General features: G+C 39.9%; 1 protein-coding gene across 2 annotated transcripts in view; it reads right to left on the bottom strand.

Moving 5' to 3' along the window:
- Positions 1-2,964: 2,964 nt before the first annotated feature.
- Positions 2,965-19,769, bottom strand: part of arid1ab (AT-rich interactive domain 1Ab) — an 82,246-nt gene continuing 65,441 nt past the window's right edge. For both annotated transcript variants that reach the window (XM_067361844.1, XM_067361845.1), the window contains 12 exons: positions 18,459-18,595; positions 18,198-18,295; positions 17,590-17,799; positions 17,192-17,396; positions 9,014-9,146; positions 8,720-8,892; positions 8,092-8,233; positions 7,774-7,884; positions 7,488-7,584; positions 6,570-7,404; positions 6,355-6,485; positions 2,965-6,262 (listed from right to left, as the gene is read on the bottom strand). In XM_067361844.1, the coding sequence (XP_067217945.1) occupies positions 4,352-6,262; positions 6,355-6,485; positions 6,570-7,404; positions 7,488-7,584; positions 7,774-7,884; positions 8,092-8,233; positions 8,720-8,892; positions 9,014-9,146; positions 17,192-17,396; positions 17,590-17,799; positions 18,198-18,295; positions 18,459-18,595 (4,183 nt within the window). In that variant the 3' untranslated portion in view covers positions 2,965-4,351. The remainder of the gene's footprint in view (positions 6,263-6,354; positions 6,486-6,569; positions 7,405-7,487; positions 7,585-7,773; positions 7,885-8,091; positions 8,234-8,719; positions 8,893-9,013; positions 9,147-17,191; positions 17,397-17,589; positions 17,800-18,197; positions 18,296-18,458; positions 18,596-19,769) is intronic.

Below are 19,769 nucleotides of genomic sequence, written 5' to 3'. Positions count from 1 at the left end.
GAAAATCCATAAGCAATAGGCTACCTAGGCTACAAAGAAAATTGCAGAAATGTCTGCAGCCTCTTAATTCTTTATTTTAACCTTTTGGAGAAAAGAAGATGGGTCATTGACGAACAAGGTTTTTAAAAGTAAAAAAAAAAAAAAGGAGATATAATTAATTTTGAAGTTTTATTAAGTGTTAACGATGCGATTATGTGGTTTTTATAATCATTTAGCATGGCTTTTGACATTTTTGGACAAAATTTGTCACCAAAAAAGTCATTCAGTTTAACCCAAATTTCAGTTATTTTAGTGGTTATACCAAATGACAATATTTTGAAACAACAGGCTGATAGCTAGCTAACAAAAGGACAACCAAACATTTTATATTTAGTACAAGTTTTTAAAATATTACAACATTTTCCATGTTTTATTGTGGTTGTACCAAATGATGTTTCGGGAAATGCTTATGAGTGAAAACATGAATTTTTCAAATAGTTAAAAGAGAGTTAGTTACTTTGCTTCATGACCATGTGGTCCTTTGCAGGTGTCTGAATGATGTCACATCCTGTCACATGATATTGACAGCAAGACTTGATCCAAAATGGTCCCTTTATATTGGTTACACCAAATGACATTAATGAAATTCACTTTTCCAGACATTCTTTCTCATAACAAAGCAACGACTTCTACACACAATTTTAATACCATTTTGCACTATGTTGATATATGATGTTATAAAATCATGCCAGAATACAAAAATATATACATTTATTACATTTTAAGATTTTGATCACAAATGAAATGGCTGTATTGGCCTTTGGATGGTTAAACCGAATGACCTTTTGACACTTCAAAATCTTTAAAATACCTTTATAATGTAGCAAAATATAATTAAAACCTTTTGGATTCAATAAAAAAGAGATCTATACTATCTTACATACTTTGGATGTCATATCTTTGTTTTTTTATTATTATTATTTAAGGCCTTTGGAAAAAAAAAAAAAGATACGTCACGTCATTGACCCATATAGTCATAAAAATACAACGAAAAACATGAAAACAAAAGAAAAACGTGAAGAACAAACTCGGTATGAATACAGGATGGTTCCAACAGGATTCTACAGACGGCGTGCATTTCCATGGCAGATACACACTCTAGGAAATAAACATTAAACTGATGAAATAATAATCAAATATTAAATCTAAGTGCTATTTTTATTGAACAGATACATAATAAATAAATAAAACCTCACTTGACTGAGCGAAAATGTTTCCTAATAATGATAGAAATTGCTCTTTCTGTACACTAGAGGGCGCTAGTCTGGACGGGCCAGAAAGATGAGTCCATGGCATTCAAACAATAGACATTATGTCCGATTTAATATGATTATGATTCAAACCTCCGGACACGTTTTGTCACGCTGGTGGACTGGTACACGTATAATTCCAAAACAATTACACCTAGAATGCATAAAATAAAATAAAACGAAAGGAAGAAAGAAAAATCCACTAATCACGACTGTGCATAGCCCACCTTTGCCAGCGCTGAAAAAAGTAACAGCTACTACGTGACAACAGCATATTGCTGTCACACCCCCAAGACAGACTAAATGACAAAACATCCAAACCACTTGGAGAATGATCACTTATATCGTCATATCGCTCAGCCCAACATGTTAAATCAAAATATAGCGGGTATACATTTACCCCCAAAACCAACATATAGCACAAAACGGTAACTGCAAATCCACGTTTCGCTGCCTGGATTCCAGTTGTTTCTGCGAATTGCAGCGATCCATTTGCTTCTCTTTTCATAGCTTTCGGGCAGTCTGTAAAGAGACAACATCCATTGCGCACATCCCTGCGCTGCCGTTTATTAATCAGTTTCTAAGTACTGTTAAGAAGGGAAAAAAGAGGAATAAAAGAAAATCTGCACGTAACCACTAGATGGGGCTATGGGATTAACATTGTGTGCTCTGATATTTCTAAGCCTAGATAGGTAGCCACGTGTCTACTGCTAGCATGATATAAAACACGTATAAAGTACAACTTCAAAAACTAGTTTTAAATGAACTTTAACTGAACTGGATGCAATTGACTGATTTTAACTGAACTGGATGCAATTTTTCTGACTGTAGACTGTATTTTTTCAGTATGCAATTATTCCATTTCAAATAGCCTAGGCGTTTTCTTTGGGTTGGACACCATTAATTCTGAGAAAACGAATTAAACTCAGGACTTGCAATTTGCAGTTCATACAATCTTCCATACTACTACAGTACAGAAACTGTAGAGTCAGGCCTCCACCATACCTGACAGCTAAAAAATGCATATTGATGCCAAATCAGTTGTGTTAATACTCTTACCAACAGCACCTGAGGATAATTTTGATTACTACAGAAATTATTTTTTACAGGTTTCATAACAGAATTGCAAAGGAAGTAAATGGGACATTCAGTTTATCAGCAGAAATGTGATTCTTGTATTTGTTTTCAAGCACTTACCTGAATAGAAAAAAATTAAATTTGGCTGTGAAGTTGTCCAAATCACTTTTGTGGCAGCATTACTGTTCTAGGTGAACAAACTTTAGTTGCGTCATACATATTAGGATTTGACCTTTCAAGTATCCTTGTGCATATGAAAATTAAAGTGTTTACAGAGTCAGAGTCATGACATGACATGTGGAATTAATGGACAACAACTTTGCATGTGCAGTTTGTAAGATTGTATCAACAACTGAACATGTGTAACATTTAAGTCTTCTGGCTATACTTGCCAAACACTGGCATTTGAGCATATACCATTTACTTCAATTATAACTTCCTTGGTTCCAGCCACATTGTTTTTGTTTGTTTGTTTTACTGAGGAATCTGTGGTAATCAACAATGCAACAAATGCAGTCCATACAGCTTATAAATTCATAAACTCCAACTGCGAAACTGATAAAAAATTGATATAAATAAACCAATCACAAGCGTTTTACCAAGATTTAATGTACATTTATTCTTAACACGTGGAACATATAGTATAAAGATTTCATACGGAATAAATGATATTCATTAAGCCAAAAAGGGGGAAAAAGGAATTTACAACAAGATTTTAGCTACATCATCTGAAATACAAATATGAATCCATAGCACTGGAATCGACTAAGGAAACCGCTGGGAAAGAGGGGAAAAACTTGTTTATTGTATCTTTGTTCCGGTGAATGATGATGAAATCGGTTGGAGTTAATGGACTTGTCTGGTTTGATATATGCCTCTACAGCTTTAACAAAAAGAATTGAAATGTTATGTGTATGGGATCGCAAGGGCAAAAGATTGCATCCCTACAACCAGAGATGTAAGGAGAGAAAGGTGGTAAATAAACACATGGCAATGCGCAATGAGAGATCTGTTGAGTGAAACCTTTAATTCGTCAAAGATTAAAAACGGTGAAGAGCGCCATAAGATGAGAGAGAAAGAAAAAAAGAGCAAAGTGTAATTTACAACATCATTATATACACTGCAGCCTGGACTGCATCTAGAGCTCAAGACCAGTCCTAAGAGGTGATTTCTTTAAGGGTCAAGTCATACAATCGAGGGACAAAGAAGAGGTCGGGGTGTTGTAGGTTCACGTTACTTTGGGGGGAAAGCCATTTTTTCCTCTCTCAACATGAACTAAAATCATTTTTAAAAACTACAGTTTTTTTGCTGCCAAGCCAGCATTATCTCAGTGTGAAACAGTATTGTTACAGTATGTTTACAGTTTTAAGGTGTACAGTACAGAAAAAAGTCCTACAATCTACTGCACAGGCCTCCCATTTACATTTCTGTTCACAGCCAACGACCTGGTTCCTTTAGGGCTAAGTATATATTTAATCAAAGTTACAGCAATTTATACCACACACCAGAGTCTGCAAGTCCATTTAGCCTCCAAGAACCAGATTATGGTCGTCTTCATGCCCATCCTCACCCGGAAGGTAAATATGGGCACAATTTTTCCCCAAACTCACTGTAAACGTGACAGCAACTTTGGTTACAGTTTTGTTTTTTGTGTCTTTTTTGTAATTTTATTTTTCCTTACAAAAAAAAAAAAAAAAGTCCAAAGGGCAGCGCACTCTTGCAGGTGAGGATCTCGATCGGCACATCCTTGTTAGTTTAATTCTTATCATACATGTTAAATCGATCGCGACTTAATGGTATATCCTTCCTTGAGAGCAAAGCAAGGGTAGACAGGATAGACAGTGGAATCTGAGGTGATTTTGCATAAATTAAAAAAAAAAAAGAACATACAGTCAGTCAGTTTCGCTGTTAAATTTTCTCCACTCACGCAGACACACACACATTAAAAAAACGAGTGGGGAAAAACATGATCACCCCCACGGCTGTCATGACTGGCCGATCAGAAAAAGTACGTCACAGATTACATGGGACACCAAAGAGTTCATAAGTGGGGACACCGATATGTCCAGTAGCCGTGACTCATACAGCGTGAACTCAGAGTGGTTCTCTTCCACTTTGGCAAGGGCGTACAGGGCTCGTGCCGCCCGCCTCATCATGTCCACACTAGTGGGCTCGAAGTGTGCACCTTGTAAGTGCAATAACGAGCCCTGACTCTGTTGAAACTGGGTGGCTGCAAGACTGTCCTCCAAGAAGCCAAGAAGGTTTCCAACACTTCCTTTCTGCACAGCAATAGCACGGGCCGCGACATTGTCGCCTTGCGCGAGATTAGCTAACAGCACTACCGCCATTTCCCGGCAGACGGGCACTTTGCGGTCACCAACCATGCGCACGAGGGAGCCGTAGAGCTTCTCCAAGCGGCTGAAAGGTGGCGTAGCCAGAATGAGGTCAACATTGTTATCCTGGATGCTAAGCTTACTAAGGGTTTCAAGGACGAGTCTCTGGGGAGACAGTGTCCCATTGAGCCCCAGCGTGGGGAAGGGGTCAATCGCTTCAGCCGAAGGGCACACGGCCCAGTGGAGCAAGCCATCCAGCAGTGGCAAGCAAATACTTTCAGGGTAGATGGAGAGGTCCAGCTGGCCTGAGATGTTTGCTAATGTGACCAAGCAGTTTTCCCGCAAAACCTCAAGACAGTCCCACCACCACTCGTCTCGCTCGCAACTGACACCTTCATCTTCCTCCTCTTCTTTTTCATAGGTAACCGGGGCCTGCTTGCGTTCAGGATGCCGATGGTGCAACAGCACAAGCCGACCAAGTAACAGCAAAAGTCCTGGATGCTTTGACATCTCCAGATCATTACCAGGAATAAAGGAAAGGCTGCGAACAATGTTGGAAACACAGATGCAGCGGCGAGCAAGGGCATCCTGCCAATCTGAGAGTGTACAGAGCGGGGTCTCATCCTTGCTATGTGGCTCGTCTTCCAAGATCTTGATTTTGCGACTCTGCTGTGCAAGATCAATGCCAAAGAGAAACGTATTTTTCTCCTTGTCACTATCCCTGTTGCCTCTGACTGCTTCCTCAGTCACAGAGCCTCGCCTTGCAGACAGAACATCATCAATGGTAGCCGTTATACTCGCCGACGTGCTTGCTGTTGTAGTAATTTTACCTTCTGACAATGGTTGATTTGAGGATGGCTGAGGTTGTACTTGTTGCTGCTCTTCATTTGTCTGAGCCTTCTGAGCATTATCCGTAACAGTTTCCACTACTTGAGATATCTTCTTACGTGGGTCAACATTCACTGGCACCCGTTTCTGATGCTTCAAGAGTTCCATCTTGCTCTCAAAATGGGTTTGTATGTGCTCTGTGGTGTCACCACCACCCACACTCCAATGGATAAGACCACTATCAAAGGCTTGTCGCCGACCCAATTTACTAGTGCGCCCAATCACAAACGGGTCTTTTTTCCTCAATATCTTGATGGGAAGCTTGTCAAATTTACTAGCCTGCTTTGGCCTCTCCTGGGAGGCACTCGTGTCCTGCAATGGGGTAGATGATCTGAGATGATCTTTGCATGAAGTGTCTTCACCTTCCCTTTCTTCTATGTCATTCTTTTCATTGGATTTTTGGACCTGCGTAGACTCCTCTTTTTCCTGCTTGACCTGGACTTGTGCCGTCTGGATAGGGTTGATCTCGACATCTTCATCATCCTCCTCCTCATCCACCTCTTCCATCTGCTCTGCCTCTGGCCCCTCCTCATCAGACACCTCAGGGTCAATGGCATTTGGGTCAATTAGGGTACGCTGCCCAGGGTCTCCAACCTCATACTCTTTCAAGATGCCAAAGATCTCAATGAGACACCTCCGGAAGTACTCAACAATGAGCTCAAGGAAGCCAGGAAGCTGCAATCGGAACAAAGATTAATTAAAAATAAATAACACTAGTTGACAAACCTGACCCATCCCTAGTCATATAGTCTATAAAATTTACTAACCTGGTTCAGATTAAAGTTAGAAATGCTGTTGTCATCATAGAGAAGAATATTAATGGTATCCAAAGCCCATGTGCTCTCAGCTAACAAGCCTGATTTGAGGGACATCATGACTCGCCAAGCCTCCGGTGTTCCTGAAACAAACAACAAAACTTTTAGAACACTTTACAAATGGATCAAGACAAGTATTCATGGGAACGATGCTGTGAGCCTCTTACCAATATCTTTCATGGTAAGCCGACGACGTGGTTTCAGAATGGGCTGTGAGGCCTCTATTGAACCTGGTGGGAATGCTACGTCTCTCCGAATCAGAGGGGGCTGCACTGGCGGCTGGGCAATGTGTGATGCAGGAACTGGAGGTCCAGCTTTCTGAATTTTCATCCCCGAGTGCATGTATGGAGACTTACTGGGTGAGGTCCTATTCTCCATTGGTCTTGGCATGGGTGCAGGGCTGGATACTTGTGGAATGTGGTTCTGGGAGGATTGATAGTTGGGCTGAAGAGGTCTGGACATTGGTGGCCCAGAGGCTCCAGGCCCGTATGGGGGCTGCCGCTGGTTAACATGGCCAGGCCAAGATCCCTCATGGTTAATGCGCTGATCTGAAGGCATCATGTCTTCAGAACGATTCATGCTGTGGTAGCCTTGACTTTGAGAAGGGACACCAGGGGGCCCCTGGCGATTATGATAGTTTGGGTAGTTCATCTCATTACGCCCAGGCCACATGGGACCTTGGGGTCCATCTGGGACTGAAGGCATGGAACCACTCATGGAGCTACCCATTATCTGTGGCTGCATGGAGGGCTGGGAGTTTGGACCACCCGCGTTAGGTCCTCGGTCTCGCCCAAAACCAAAAGGAAATTGGCTCTGTGGGCCTGGTGGGCGTCTGTCTGAGCCTGGATAGGTATTATATTGATTATACAAATCTGGTTGGGACTGAGGTCCACCTGGGGCCTGGGGTCCCTGTTGCTGACCACTAAACGGGTATATGTCCCCTTCATGGCGCTTTGCAGGAGGACCATAAACACCATCAACCGGTCTCTTCTGTGTGTAATTCTGTATGAGAAAAAGTTTTTAGATCTTAGGCAATGACAGCTACCAACAATACAATAAGTTTTAAAAGGTTGTCTTGCACTGACCGGTTGCTGTTGTGGGTACATTCCTGACTGTTGGTTTGGGTATGGTCCACAAGGGGGAGCACCTTGGCCAGGGTATTGATTACTGTAAGAATCATGCCTGCAATCCAAAAATATACATCGAGTTTCAGAAAGGCCCAAAAAGCATGGATGTTCAATAGTGAGTAGCAAACAATAGAAATAAGCGAGCAATAATTGTGAAATTTCAATTTCAAGCATTTCAACATTTTAAGCAAGTTTTCTAATAAAGCACAGATACAACATCTGTGTAGTTTAATTAAATGCTAACCTCTGCTGTTGTGGGGGCCGGTTGGGTGAGTACATCCCTGCATCTGCACCAGAAGGCATCATGTTAGGTTGTGGACCCATATTACCATCTGGGCCCATACTTGTCTCTGGTCTGTGAGGAAATAAAGAAATGACTTTTGAGAAAGGTAACAGAAGACAACTCCTTGGTTGGGTTGGGTTGAAATGTAAAAATCACAGCAAAGCTATTATATATTAAAATGAACACTTGTCAGATTTCTGTAGTAATGTATTCATTGCTGTGATAAATTCAATGGCTACACTTAATATATAGGTAAAACGGAGAAATAAATGCTCTCACCTTCTGTCGTATCCTGGACCATATGGATACTGTTGTCTTTGACCCATTGGCATATTGCCCATAGGTCCTGGGGCGCCTCGGTTATATTGTTCACTCATGCCACTGTTTGGGCCTTGACTTGGGCTCATGAACTGCTCACCTGCTGAAAATGCAAGCAGAGAAACACACTGAACATCCCCTTTTGTATACTAAAATATTATGTACAACCTATGATTCTTATCATGGTGTTTTATTTACTGCATGACAAATCATTAAAAAACGCTTTTTATATTTATATGTATAATTACTAAATTTGTTTAAAATGTTTTTTTTTTGTTGAGCCTTTTAACAATCAATCACACTGGGATAAAAATAATAGGATGTGCATAATACTTATGAGAGCAGACAACTTTAAATTTTGAAGTGTTAATGTAGCAAAGTACAAACAAACTACACCGTAACAGAGCTGGCTCAATATTATAGCAGCACAATAAAGATTTTATCTTATAAATTGGGCCCGAATATATGTATGCATGTCTCATACATGATAATGGCGAGAGATAATTCCATATGAAAATGAACAAACACAGAAAAATTCACCCAAGTGATCCTGAATATTCCAGAGTAAGAATATGACCAGAAGAGTCACCTTTTCTCATACCACCAAAGGGGTCCTTATTTGGCTCATAAGGCCCCATGCGGCCCATCATGTCTGGTCCACCAATACCAGGCTGATAACCTGAATTGGGGGTCACAGAGTTACGTCTGGAAAAAGCTGGATCCCCACCATCAGCAAACGGGTCCTGCAAATTCACACTGCTCCTGTGCGAGACATAATGATGGTAAGCTCAAATAAGAAATTCTGGCCCTTGAAATTAATTCTGAATATCCTGTCCCAAAACTGATATTACAGTTGATACAGAAAGGCACAATATTGATGTACCTAGCACCAGGCATGGGTGGCATCTGACTGTGCGGTGTTGAGGCAGGTGTAGGGGGCTTCAGGTCACCACCTTCGGCCATAGAACTGCTGGTCGACTGAGGCGTCTGAGGACCCTGTAACGATCCTGATCCAGCTGAAGGAAAAAAAAGATATCAGATTGGTCAGTCAGTAAGTTTAGGTGGTTGTATAGTAAACACTTTGTCCTTTAAGAAACAAACTAGAAAACAAAAGTCCCTGTCCACACGGCTGTGATTTAAACATTAAATATGTTCTGATGGGCTGTATTTGTTGTTTCCACAGCACTTTCACTGTCAGTGTGGACAGACAGCATGCCAACATGCAGCGACACGCTTTCGAGGAAATGTGCTGAGCTCGGCTCATTTGGCAACCTTCCTCAGCCTGAAATCACGCTGCTTTCATGGCACTTAATCTCATTTGAGGACTTCCCCCCCACCGATGACACAGGGAGAGGTGCTCTGCCAGCTAAGTGCTCAGAGAGTAGCATCCTAAGGTTTGAAGTTCCATATCCCAGCATGACAGTCTCCATTACTACCACTCAACCAGAAGCTAACAACACTCTAAACACACAGCCAAGTGCTTAGTCATGTGCTGAGAAAGATGAGGCAATATGCCTCAAGGGTGGTCAGCTGGATTGCCTGAGTGCTCCGATAAACAGGCAAAGTATTCAAATGCAAATCATAAAATTACAAATGAGGTCCCATTTTGGTATGTTCGCATTTAGCTAACCACTTGCTTAGTCATATCAAATACTGTTTCTGGGTTCAAATCTCAATTCTGCAATTAAGAATTCTATTTCAACAGATGTTAGGGTGCGTTCACACTTGTCATGTTTGGTTCGATTAAAACGAACCCTGGTGCGATTGCTCAGTTAGTGCGATTCATTTGAACATTTGTGAACGCTGCCATCCGAACCCTGGTGCGCACCAAACAAGCGGACCGAGGCCGCTGAAAAGATGGGTATCGGTCCACTTCCAAATGAACTCTGGTGCGGTTCGAATGATATATGAACGCAACATGGACCAAAGACATGTAAACAAATAAACAGGAAGGTGAGATCCTAAAAAGGACAGAATCCTCAATCATGTCGATTTTTCTCATCATAGACGCGAGTTTGCCCATGACAGGCATCAGACTCGCGTCCCCATGCAGCAGATAATTTGTGTGTGTGACGGATGGATTCCCACCGCTGTTTTGACTCACAAGCTTCCAGCTGGCCAAAATACCATCACATGCAGGCTACGCACCGCTACGCACACACAACGAGCGCATTTACCTCAGCACACAGCCTTGTTTTGATGTTCGGCAAGTTCCGTCTCAAAACAGGCAATACGTCATAAAATCCGACCAATCACGTTGTGAATGTATCCCTATGCCTTAAGGTTCGGTGATAAAATTGCCAATCTGAATGCTAATCAGACCAGGACTAAATGGGGGTTTTTTTCTTCTTTGGTCCGGACCAAATGAACCAAACGAACCAAACTACAACCAATTGTTTTTTTTGTTGTTTTTTATAACGCACATTTAAGCGAAGCTTTTAAAAATTTCCAGTGTACTATTACAGTCTATGGGCTCACAACCTCACAAAAACCAATATTTTAATGATTCATAAATTAATCACTGACTGGCTAACTGAGATTTTGCTATGGTGATAAAGGTTAGCATCATGATTTTTAGTATTAGTACAATCTGTTTGCTTTTGGGATCTGATATAGTTTTTAAAACAAACAAACAAAAAAAAAAAAACACTTTGAACTTCCTTATCAAACTTCACTGTCTCTCTTAAGTCCTTGAGTGCTCGTGCCCATCACAACCAACATGCTTTCTAGGGGTGGGACAAAATATTGATAGGGCGATGTATCATTGTCCTTCTCTGTGCGGTAGGAGATTTGATATGCTGGCGCCGAATATCAATATTTTAATTAATATAATAAGGCACTCTAAATAGATTTCCTTGCTCCCACCATCGCTACTTCAAGGCGCTCAACACATGAATGAGGGAAACGTGAACATAAATTGACTTGCTTAAGAAAAAGTTGTTTTTAATGGGATGGCAGATAGCAGTGAGTGAACTTAAAACGTGGCTGGGGCATCTATTATTTTTAAGTCTTGACGCACTTAGGCTTTTATACCACTGATATGACAAACGTGGACATCTTTGACGTCCTTCACCGAGCACTTAGATATACACGGAAGTCTATCAGTGCATTTGTCTATCAGCGGATATATTAGGGATCAGCTGATAGACGCCTGCTTTCAAATGCTCCCGTGTAAATCTAGAGCATCAAAGATGTCCATTTACAATATGTTTTTGATCATTGTAGCCAATCACAGACATATATGTGAACACACAATGGTCAATCAGAGGTGTTTAAGAATCCGCTCAAAAGCGCTCAAATGCTAGGCTATGCTGGCATCGTCACATTTTTAACATTTTAAAATACCCATCGGTAAGTCAGTACCTTTTTGACAACACTATTGCCAGGATGACTTTAAGAAAGCTGGTAAACACAGATGTTCCCAGGTTTAAATAAAAGAGATTGGTATTTTTTTTAAATGTACCAGGTTTATATAAAATAAGTCGATAAGCAGTTAACTTAGGCTAAATGTGTCAGTTTACACGCAAAGAAAAGTTTAAGTTTTTAAAAAGTATAAGCATAAAATGTTTCATTTACTTAAAATGTTAAATTTAATTTACAGACTAAACTTAGTGCTGTTTTCTAATAGTTTGGACTTTAATAAAGAGATTTTCACTAGCATTTTGTTTGTCTAGCATATTGATTATCGCAGAATCGCTGTATAGTGATATTGTTATCGTGAGCCATGTATCGTGATCGTATCATATCATGAGGTACCCTGCGATTCCTACCCCTAATGCTTACCATCTTTAAGTAGACTTGAGCCAATGTGCATGTGTGTAAATGTCAGAACGCAGGGAATGATGAAGAGACAGACACAAATGTGTGTGGATGAACAGCATGTTTGCACACCACATGTTGCAGCTCATCTTGCGGCCAGCTAGAGGACGATTACTACTGGCACGGCTGTTGGATGACTCATGCTTCCATTCATTAACTCGCACACACATCGGGGTCACTGCCAGGTCAGACGTATCCGTATCTCACACTTCACACATGCTCTTTAACACAAACGGCACAATACCTCAGCCTCCCTCCTCTGGGCAAGAATATCCCTCAAACACAGATGGGGAGGGGGGTGGGGGGATGGGTTTGAGAAATAAAAAAAATTAAAAGAAATAAGAAAAACCCCAGCTTGACTTTACATACCACTAACCCCTTCGTTCAACCCCCCCCACCCCCCACCTATTCAAACTTTTTCAGGCTTGGTTCAGCCCTCCAGGGGTTTGCCTCTGAATCCTAAGGCCAGAAAAAAGCTGTCTGCAGCAGGGAAAAAAAAAAAAAAAGAAAAAAAACAGTCAGCCTGGAGCACCTGACACAGTGCCAAGGAGACATGCTCTACATCACAGGGGATCCCCTTTAACTCGCCCCATTTCTCTTGTAATCTCAGTCTCTCTTAACTGAACTTACTCTCTTTTTCATGAGACTTCTTCTTGGTTTTGAAAAACAGCTGGATGGAGTGAAACAGAATGGAATGCATAACCCAGCAGTCTCCTTCAGCGTATTTAACAGCCAGGCTTTTTTTGCCAGTTTTATATAATAGGCTGGACACTGTCACTGTTGCAGACCAATGCTATGCTTGATACAATAAATACGCTTGGGGTGCCTGTCTAGTGCACAGCTTCTTCTGACTTGTCCATTATTTTAAACCTGATATTCATGTGCCGTTGGTACCATTGAGATATTAAGCAGACATGCCATCTTTATATTTAATTTATATAGCGAACACTATGCAGTTTAAGCCGCATTTCCACCAAAATTACCCAGAACAATTGTCCCAGGAACTTCCCCCCCCCAAACCTGCTGCTGTCTGCGTTTTCATCCCAGTCTAAGGTACAGTGAAGATTAGGCAAATTAGTGACGTAGGACTGTGCACAACTTTCCAGTTCCCACTGGATTTCTAAACTTAATAAAGCCTAAACCTTGTCGACAGGCTATCGGTTGTATTTTTTAAACTCCATTGTTGATTCGAATAGCAAACAACTCTTACTACATGCACCGCAACAGACTTTAAAAAAAATGGTGGTTGAAATAAAATGCTGCATGCAGTCAACCAATCAAAATGCTGCGTGAACTCAACCAATTAGCATGTTCAGCACGTAAGTCCCACCCCCGAAAGTTCCTGAACTTTGAAAAAGCACTGCCTTGCGAGCAGGGACTTTCTGAGGTTGGAAATTTTTACCAGGAATTTTATTTAGACCCTGGTTCCTGCCGTCGAAACACATTGAGTACCACCCCAATGTCACTAGTTCCTGGGGAAAGTGGAAATGTGGCTTTATGTTTGATTATTACATTTCTTGACCTGAATACTGTCATCATTTTAAATATTATGACATCTGTAAACAGCATGTTAACACAGGCCAGAGAGAGATCACACTGAAGACTGATGCAAAGAATAGAGCACAGACTCGCCAGCAAAGAAAATTCTGTACCAGGCACAGCAGCTCAATTGTTCATGATGCACAAAATATGAAGAAAAATATAATGAATTGGGGGGTTTATATGAAAATGTCTGAAGGGAACGGACTGTCTTCAAAAGTTTCGAGTGCATCTCCATATAAAGTAGTGTTTATAAGCGCAGTGCTACAGCGGAAACCAATGAAAAGCTATATCACTGAATGTTCCACAAGTGAATTTGCATTTTCATTCAGTTTGTCTGCTGTTTTTGTTTTGTGCAGGTGTGTCTATGTAGCATAATTTCACAAATCTCAAGTCAGACCATTCTGTTTTTACTTTAAATCTTAAAATTATATAATCCAATTTAAATCAAAAACCACTGCTCATGCTACATGTATGTATCTTTGATTGGATCATAATTAATGCAGTGATGCCTATAATTTCAAATGGCTATAGGTATTTTTGTTTAAGGTCAGTTTGGCCTTTAATGGAGCAAATAAGCAACAAATAAGTTTGCTTAGAGCTGCAGTCTCTTTTTTTTTTTTTTTTTTTTTTTTGGTTAAAAATGATCCAAAATCAGTTTGAGCAAGTACATAACCAGCCAGTGTTCAAAACTATCTCCTAACCTTAGCCTGATTTACAACAGTAAGCTTGTAATAATGTTTTATAATAAATCGATACTGGTGAATTTACGTGGGAAATTCAAGCATGCGACCGCTCGTCTTTGCGTCATTACGTCACGTCTGTAAACTGAAAGAAAGGAGTCCCTGCATATAGGATGCTGCTGGTAGCGGATCATTTATAGCCTCAACATTTTGATCCAAAAGGGTCCAAATGACAATCTTCAGTGACAACTGGAGATTCAGCCGTGGTGAAAAAGCAAAAGACGTCGGACTGTGGAGTGGCTACTGAAATTGAAATCTACAGGTAACACTAATACACACTAAATGCAGTCATGCAATGCTTATGTTGTTTACCTTAACAATTTGAGAACAAAGTACAACAATAATAATTTGCACGGTTTGATGTGATATGAGTTAAGTTATCGTTAGATTTAATCACCATTGGCAGTGCAATTTATTGTAGGCCTAATGCTTTTTCCCCTCAGTTGGTCAGAACAAAAGTGGCAGACATGTTACTTGTTTAGATGACATTTTCCAGTGAAAATTCCTACTTTGGTCATACTTCAAGACTACAATCTGTGACTCCGAAGTACAGTATCCACACCGGTATGGTGACTGACAGCAAACATTAGATTTATCCGCGCTGAGCCGCCGTGCCGATGCACAATGCACGTAAAGATAATAATTCCGCATATATCTAATTGCAGGTTTAAAACAGATGGCAACTAAGAGGCAATTCTTACGGACAGCAGCTTTAAAGAAGAAAAAGATAAATCAGCAACCAGTATCGGAATCTGCCACTTTGCTTGTTAAAAAAAAAAAAAAGAAAAAATGAATATGAGTATAAATGTTTAAGAAAAAACCAACAAAATATAATAGCAGAAAAAAAAAAAATTGCAATATCAGGGTTTTTTTTCCAATGTCATGCAGTGCTATGTTAGACCTACCTGAAAAACAGTTTATTTAATTTGTATCTTTATTCTAAATTATCTATGCTATTTATTTATTTGTTCTTATTTTATTACTGACTGTTCACTTTTTTGTAAATTCAATTAACCCTTAAATGCATACCTTGGGTCTTTATCGACCCAGGAAGTAATTTGCTACCCTCCTCCTCATTCATTTTTCAAAGTTAGACATCAACCTTCTTAGTATTCCTCAATCAATTCATTATAAAGAATATAACAAGAAAAAAAATAATAATTATAAAAGAATGCCTATTTTCTTATTCATTTTTTGTAAAAATTGTCGCTAACAACCCAAGGTGTGTATCAATGTACTTTTTTTTTTTTTCTGCACAACAACAATTGAATCTTTGATGAAGGAATAAGTGCAATTCACCTTTAATCCTCAATGTGTCTGATACACAATTATGAAGTGACGTTTCATTTTGAAAGAAAACTAATAGGTAAAACATGAAATGGCTCAGCGATTTACTGCAGAGCAAGTACTGAAAGCAATCAAATATTAGTGTCACTTGAAGGATGATCTGGTGAAGCCATCAGCGATCAAAATATTGATTTTGAAGATGTTGAAAATTATAGGTTTGACATAAACATACAAATTCTCAAAACTATCATTTGCTGAATGTACTGGGAAATGAGCTCTGATGAGGACAGTGATGATGGCATAAAACATCTGCTCAAAATGAACCCTTCCAAGCTTCCAATTAAGTAATGGTTATTCTAATATTAGGGGAGTTTTTTTTTATTACCGCGACAGTTATTGCAACAAAACTACCCCATTGTAAAAACACTAATAAATTAAGAGAGCAAACACTTATGTGAGATAATTTTAATAGTAATTGATCAATGTTTATACATGAGTAAAAAATTAAAATCTGTTCATCCTATAAAGTGATCATATCTGTTCAGAAGACTTTGATTAAACCTGCTTGATTCATATCGATTACTGTTGGGACGTGTCATGCTTTTTAAAGCATTTTGAAAATATTGATTACCTAGGCTTTCAATAGATGGGTGTCAAAATGATGAGATAATATTAAAAATATGTATTATTTGGGGCAGTTATTCCCCATGATATTGAAAAAGGTATTGAATATCGATCATTTTCAAGGTATCGTATCGGAATGAGAAATTTCAGTATCATGACAACACTAGTTACAACAGGTAAATATTTTAGCAGTGTGGACGCACTTCACCATGACCAAAAAGGATGCTGAAGTAGCAAGATGTAAAACTTGTCCAGCTGAAACACAAAGGCAGCTCATTGCTGAAGAACAATACTAAAACTGGATTAATTTACCACCCGAGAAGACGACACCCCAAACAGAATACCAAGTTCAAGTACCCATTTACCCAAATTGAACAGTCCAAAATTTTATTTTCTGTTTTTGGCTAAATGAAAACTTTAATTTGGCAATAAAATTCATCAATATATTTCTCAGCCCTAAAGACCGAAGCACAAAAGGGAATAAACTATGATATCTGAGGAGAAAGGAGAGGACAGTAAATCACTATAAACGACAAAAGAAATGAACATCAAATGTTGGCGTATAAACATTACCAGCTGTATTCAACCACATCAAAGCAAAATTCCATTAAAACAAGACATGCACACTATAATGTCACATTTACAACCACATTAATCTAGCTGGTTACAGGTGCATTATCAGGGCAATGGGAAGGGGTTTATATACAGACAGTTATCGTCTTTCAATGTCAGCTTTCCTGGACATCATGAACACATTGTACCTGCATTTGGGAAAATGACTCAGAATAACAACGCATTAACCTTTCCTTCAAATTCATCTCAAATTGCTTCAATTCTGCACAACATTGTGGTAATCTAACATCAGAAAGAGAATATTTTATATTTAATACACAGCACTTTGAAGAGGAATTGTGGACCAATGAGATTGCACAATGGCAGGGCTACCCAGTGCAACATAGCAAAATGAAAGACTGAAGAACTAACATGTGATTTGGATTTAGTTTCAGATAAAGGCACTATGACCAGTTGCTGGGCATGCCTGCACTGACCTGGTGATGGGGGCTGGACCTTGGCCTGGTTCTTTTTAGGGTCACTGTTGAAAAAGTCGGGTGGAGGGTCTTCTCCTCGCTCGATCTTGCACTCAAAAGCGTAGAGACACTGAATGTACTGTTTCTTCAGAGAGCTGGCAGCACTACTGGATGTGCCCACATTCAGGTTAGTGGCTAATTCCCTCCACTTTTTGTTCTTGTTCACCTGATAACAGCAGACAGACATAATTTAATGACTGTGACAGGCTGGAGAGACCCTTCAGTGAACTCCAAAGCCAACAGAAACCAAAATAAGCATTGAAAATCGACCTGAAATTCAACATGAAATCATAAATAACTCCTAATGAAACCATTCTGTAATTTACAGCTACCATATCAGGAGAAGTTCATCTTCACACCTGAGTGAGGCCGCCAATCTCTTTGACGGACACGTAGAGGCGGAAGAGGTCAAGGGGCTTGCGGCCCACCGCAGGGAGATTGCTCATGCCCATGGCTTTCTCCTCAGCAAATGCAAGGTAACGATCAACCCACATTTTTCGCTCTGGTTCTGGACCCAGCTCATACAGACGGGTTATCTTCTCATTAGTGGTGGTAGAGGAACTTGACTTCTGCAAAGATGAAAAAGCAAAAATCATATATTAGATTCCTGCTGTTTAGTTATGGGGGGAAAAACATGCAATTTTCATAAACAGGAAGCACTGGGGGGAAAAAAGCACACTATCAACTCACGAACACATCAACAAGGTGTATATGTGCAATGCGCATTTCAGTGGAAAAGCATTTTCATTAATGATGTATAAAGCAAGGACTGCAGGGAGCAATTTCAAAACCCCTGAATGTGCATTCCTCCCCATGTACATTCTCCGGCATTCACAACCCTCCATATAGATGATCAGTCAAGCGCTGTTCACAGAGCTCAGGGCTGCCCATGTCCTTGAGCTTAAGAGAGGCATGCCAGCCTACAAAACTAAGGCCGAGACCCATTTAAATATTAATAGCTCTTCACCTTTTTTGATTCAGTCTTAGGAGTCCCATCCACTTTGTTATTCAACTTCTGAGATTGGTTGAGTTTGTCCATGCCAAACTCTGGACTGGGAGCCATGCCTATGAGATGAATTGAAACACATTGTCATTGTGGGATACTTCAATAAAAAAAATAAAAATAAAAAAAATGAACAACTAGAAAAATGTGTAGACAAAAACTGATGCATATGGAAAAACGAAAGAACAGTACAGGAAGTAGCCCACAAGCAAGTTCAGTGCTTACCTGAGTTATTGGACATGTTGCCAGGCATGGGGTACGGTCCTGGTTGATTCATCATACCCTGCATGCTGTTCATGGGTGGGGCATATGGAGACCCAGCTCCCATCATTCCTTGGTTCATGTTGGGATATCCAGGTGGTCTAGAAGAGAAAGAGATTTTAAAACATTTGACTAAACTGAAATATCTTAAATGGTATGAATGATTTAGATCAAGGATGGGCAACTGGCGGGCCGCATACGGCCCACAATGTCTTTAAACATGGCCCGCTGGATCACTCGGATGATCAATTTTAAAATATTTGAAATGCAAGTAATGTAAAGATTGCGTTCACATTATAATGTTAGTACTAAATCAATCAAGGAGAGGTCGCTATTTCCAGCCGATCCCTGTATTAATAACAGCCTGGGATGTGCAAGCTAATGTGAAAGTTTACTAAAATTAGCAAAAATAAATGAAAAATTGACAGAAATTGAGTTTTCAGCATCCAGTCAGGATGGTTAACAGATTATCATTTTACCATTTTCAAGGGGTCACCCATATGTTTGGTTTGTTTGGAAATGAAACATATGGGTATATTCAACCACATCAAAGCAAAATTCCATTAAAACAAGATATGCACACTATAATGTCACATTTACAACAACATTAATCTAGCTGGTTACAGGTGCATTATCAGGGCAGTGGGAAGAGGTTTTATAATTTTTATTATAAAATGCCATTACACCACTGCACTGCTCACAAAATCCGCTTTCCACCATCGGGCCGAACGGAATAGTAAGTAATGGTTCCAGTTGTATTTCCACTTGAGCCTTGTGCGGTACGGCATGATTACAAACCATTCTCCGCCCGGAATTAGCCAACCGTTCTAAACCGTGCTGCTAGAATGTCACTCAGGATCGGTCACTTGTCTGTTGCCTGGCTGCCAGTTTCTATGTAGCTTGCTAAACACGATATTTGAGCAATGTGAACACAAATTAATCATCCAATTAAAAGAAATAACTGATTATCCTACATAACGCGGTCACTATTTACATCTCATATCGTGTGTAAACTCTTGCGTTACTAAGGCAACGATTTAAGAGCTCCGTTGTCAGCCCCACAGTGGAAAACGAAACCATATCCGTACGGCACAGAATGGAATGGTAAAGCAGAGAGAACGGTTTGACCCGACGGTCGAAAAGTGGCTAACGAGAAGTATGAAAGATAGGCTACACATGAAACGCTTGTTGCAGTTTTCTTAGATTTCAAAGGTAAAATGCAGTCAAAACCTTTTTGTGAAATGAATGACAGAAATGTATGCATTTAATTATGTT

The sequence above is a fragment of the Chanodichthys erythropterus genome, chromosome 15 (genome assembly GCF_024489055.1).
Source record: "Chanodichthys erythropterus isolate Z2021 chromosome 15, ASM2448905v1, whole genome shotgun sequence".
NCBI lineage: Eukaryota > Metazoa > Chordata > Actinopteri > Cypriniformes > Xenocyprididae > Chanodichthys > Chanodichthys erythropterus.
The sequence above is the reverse complement of the archived record's forward strand: the minus strand, read 5'-3'. Positions and strand labels throughout refer to the sequence as shown.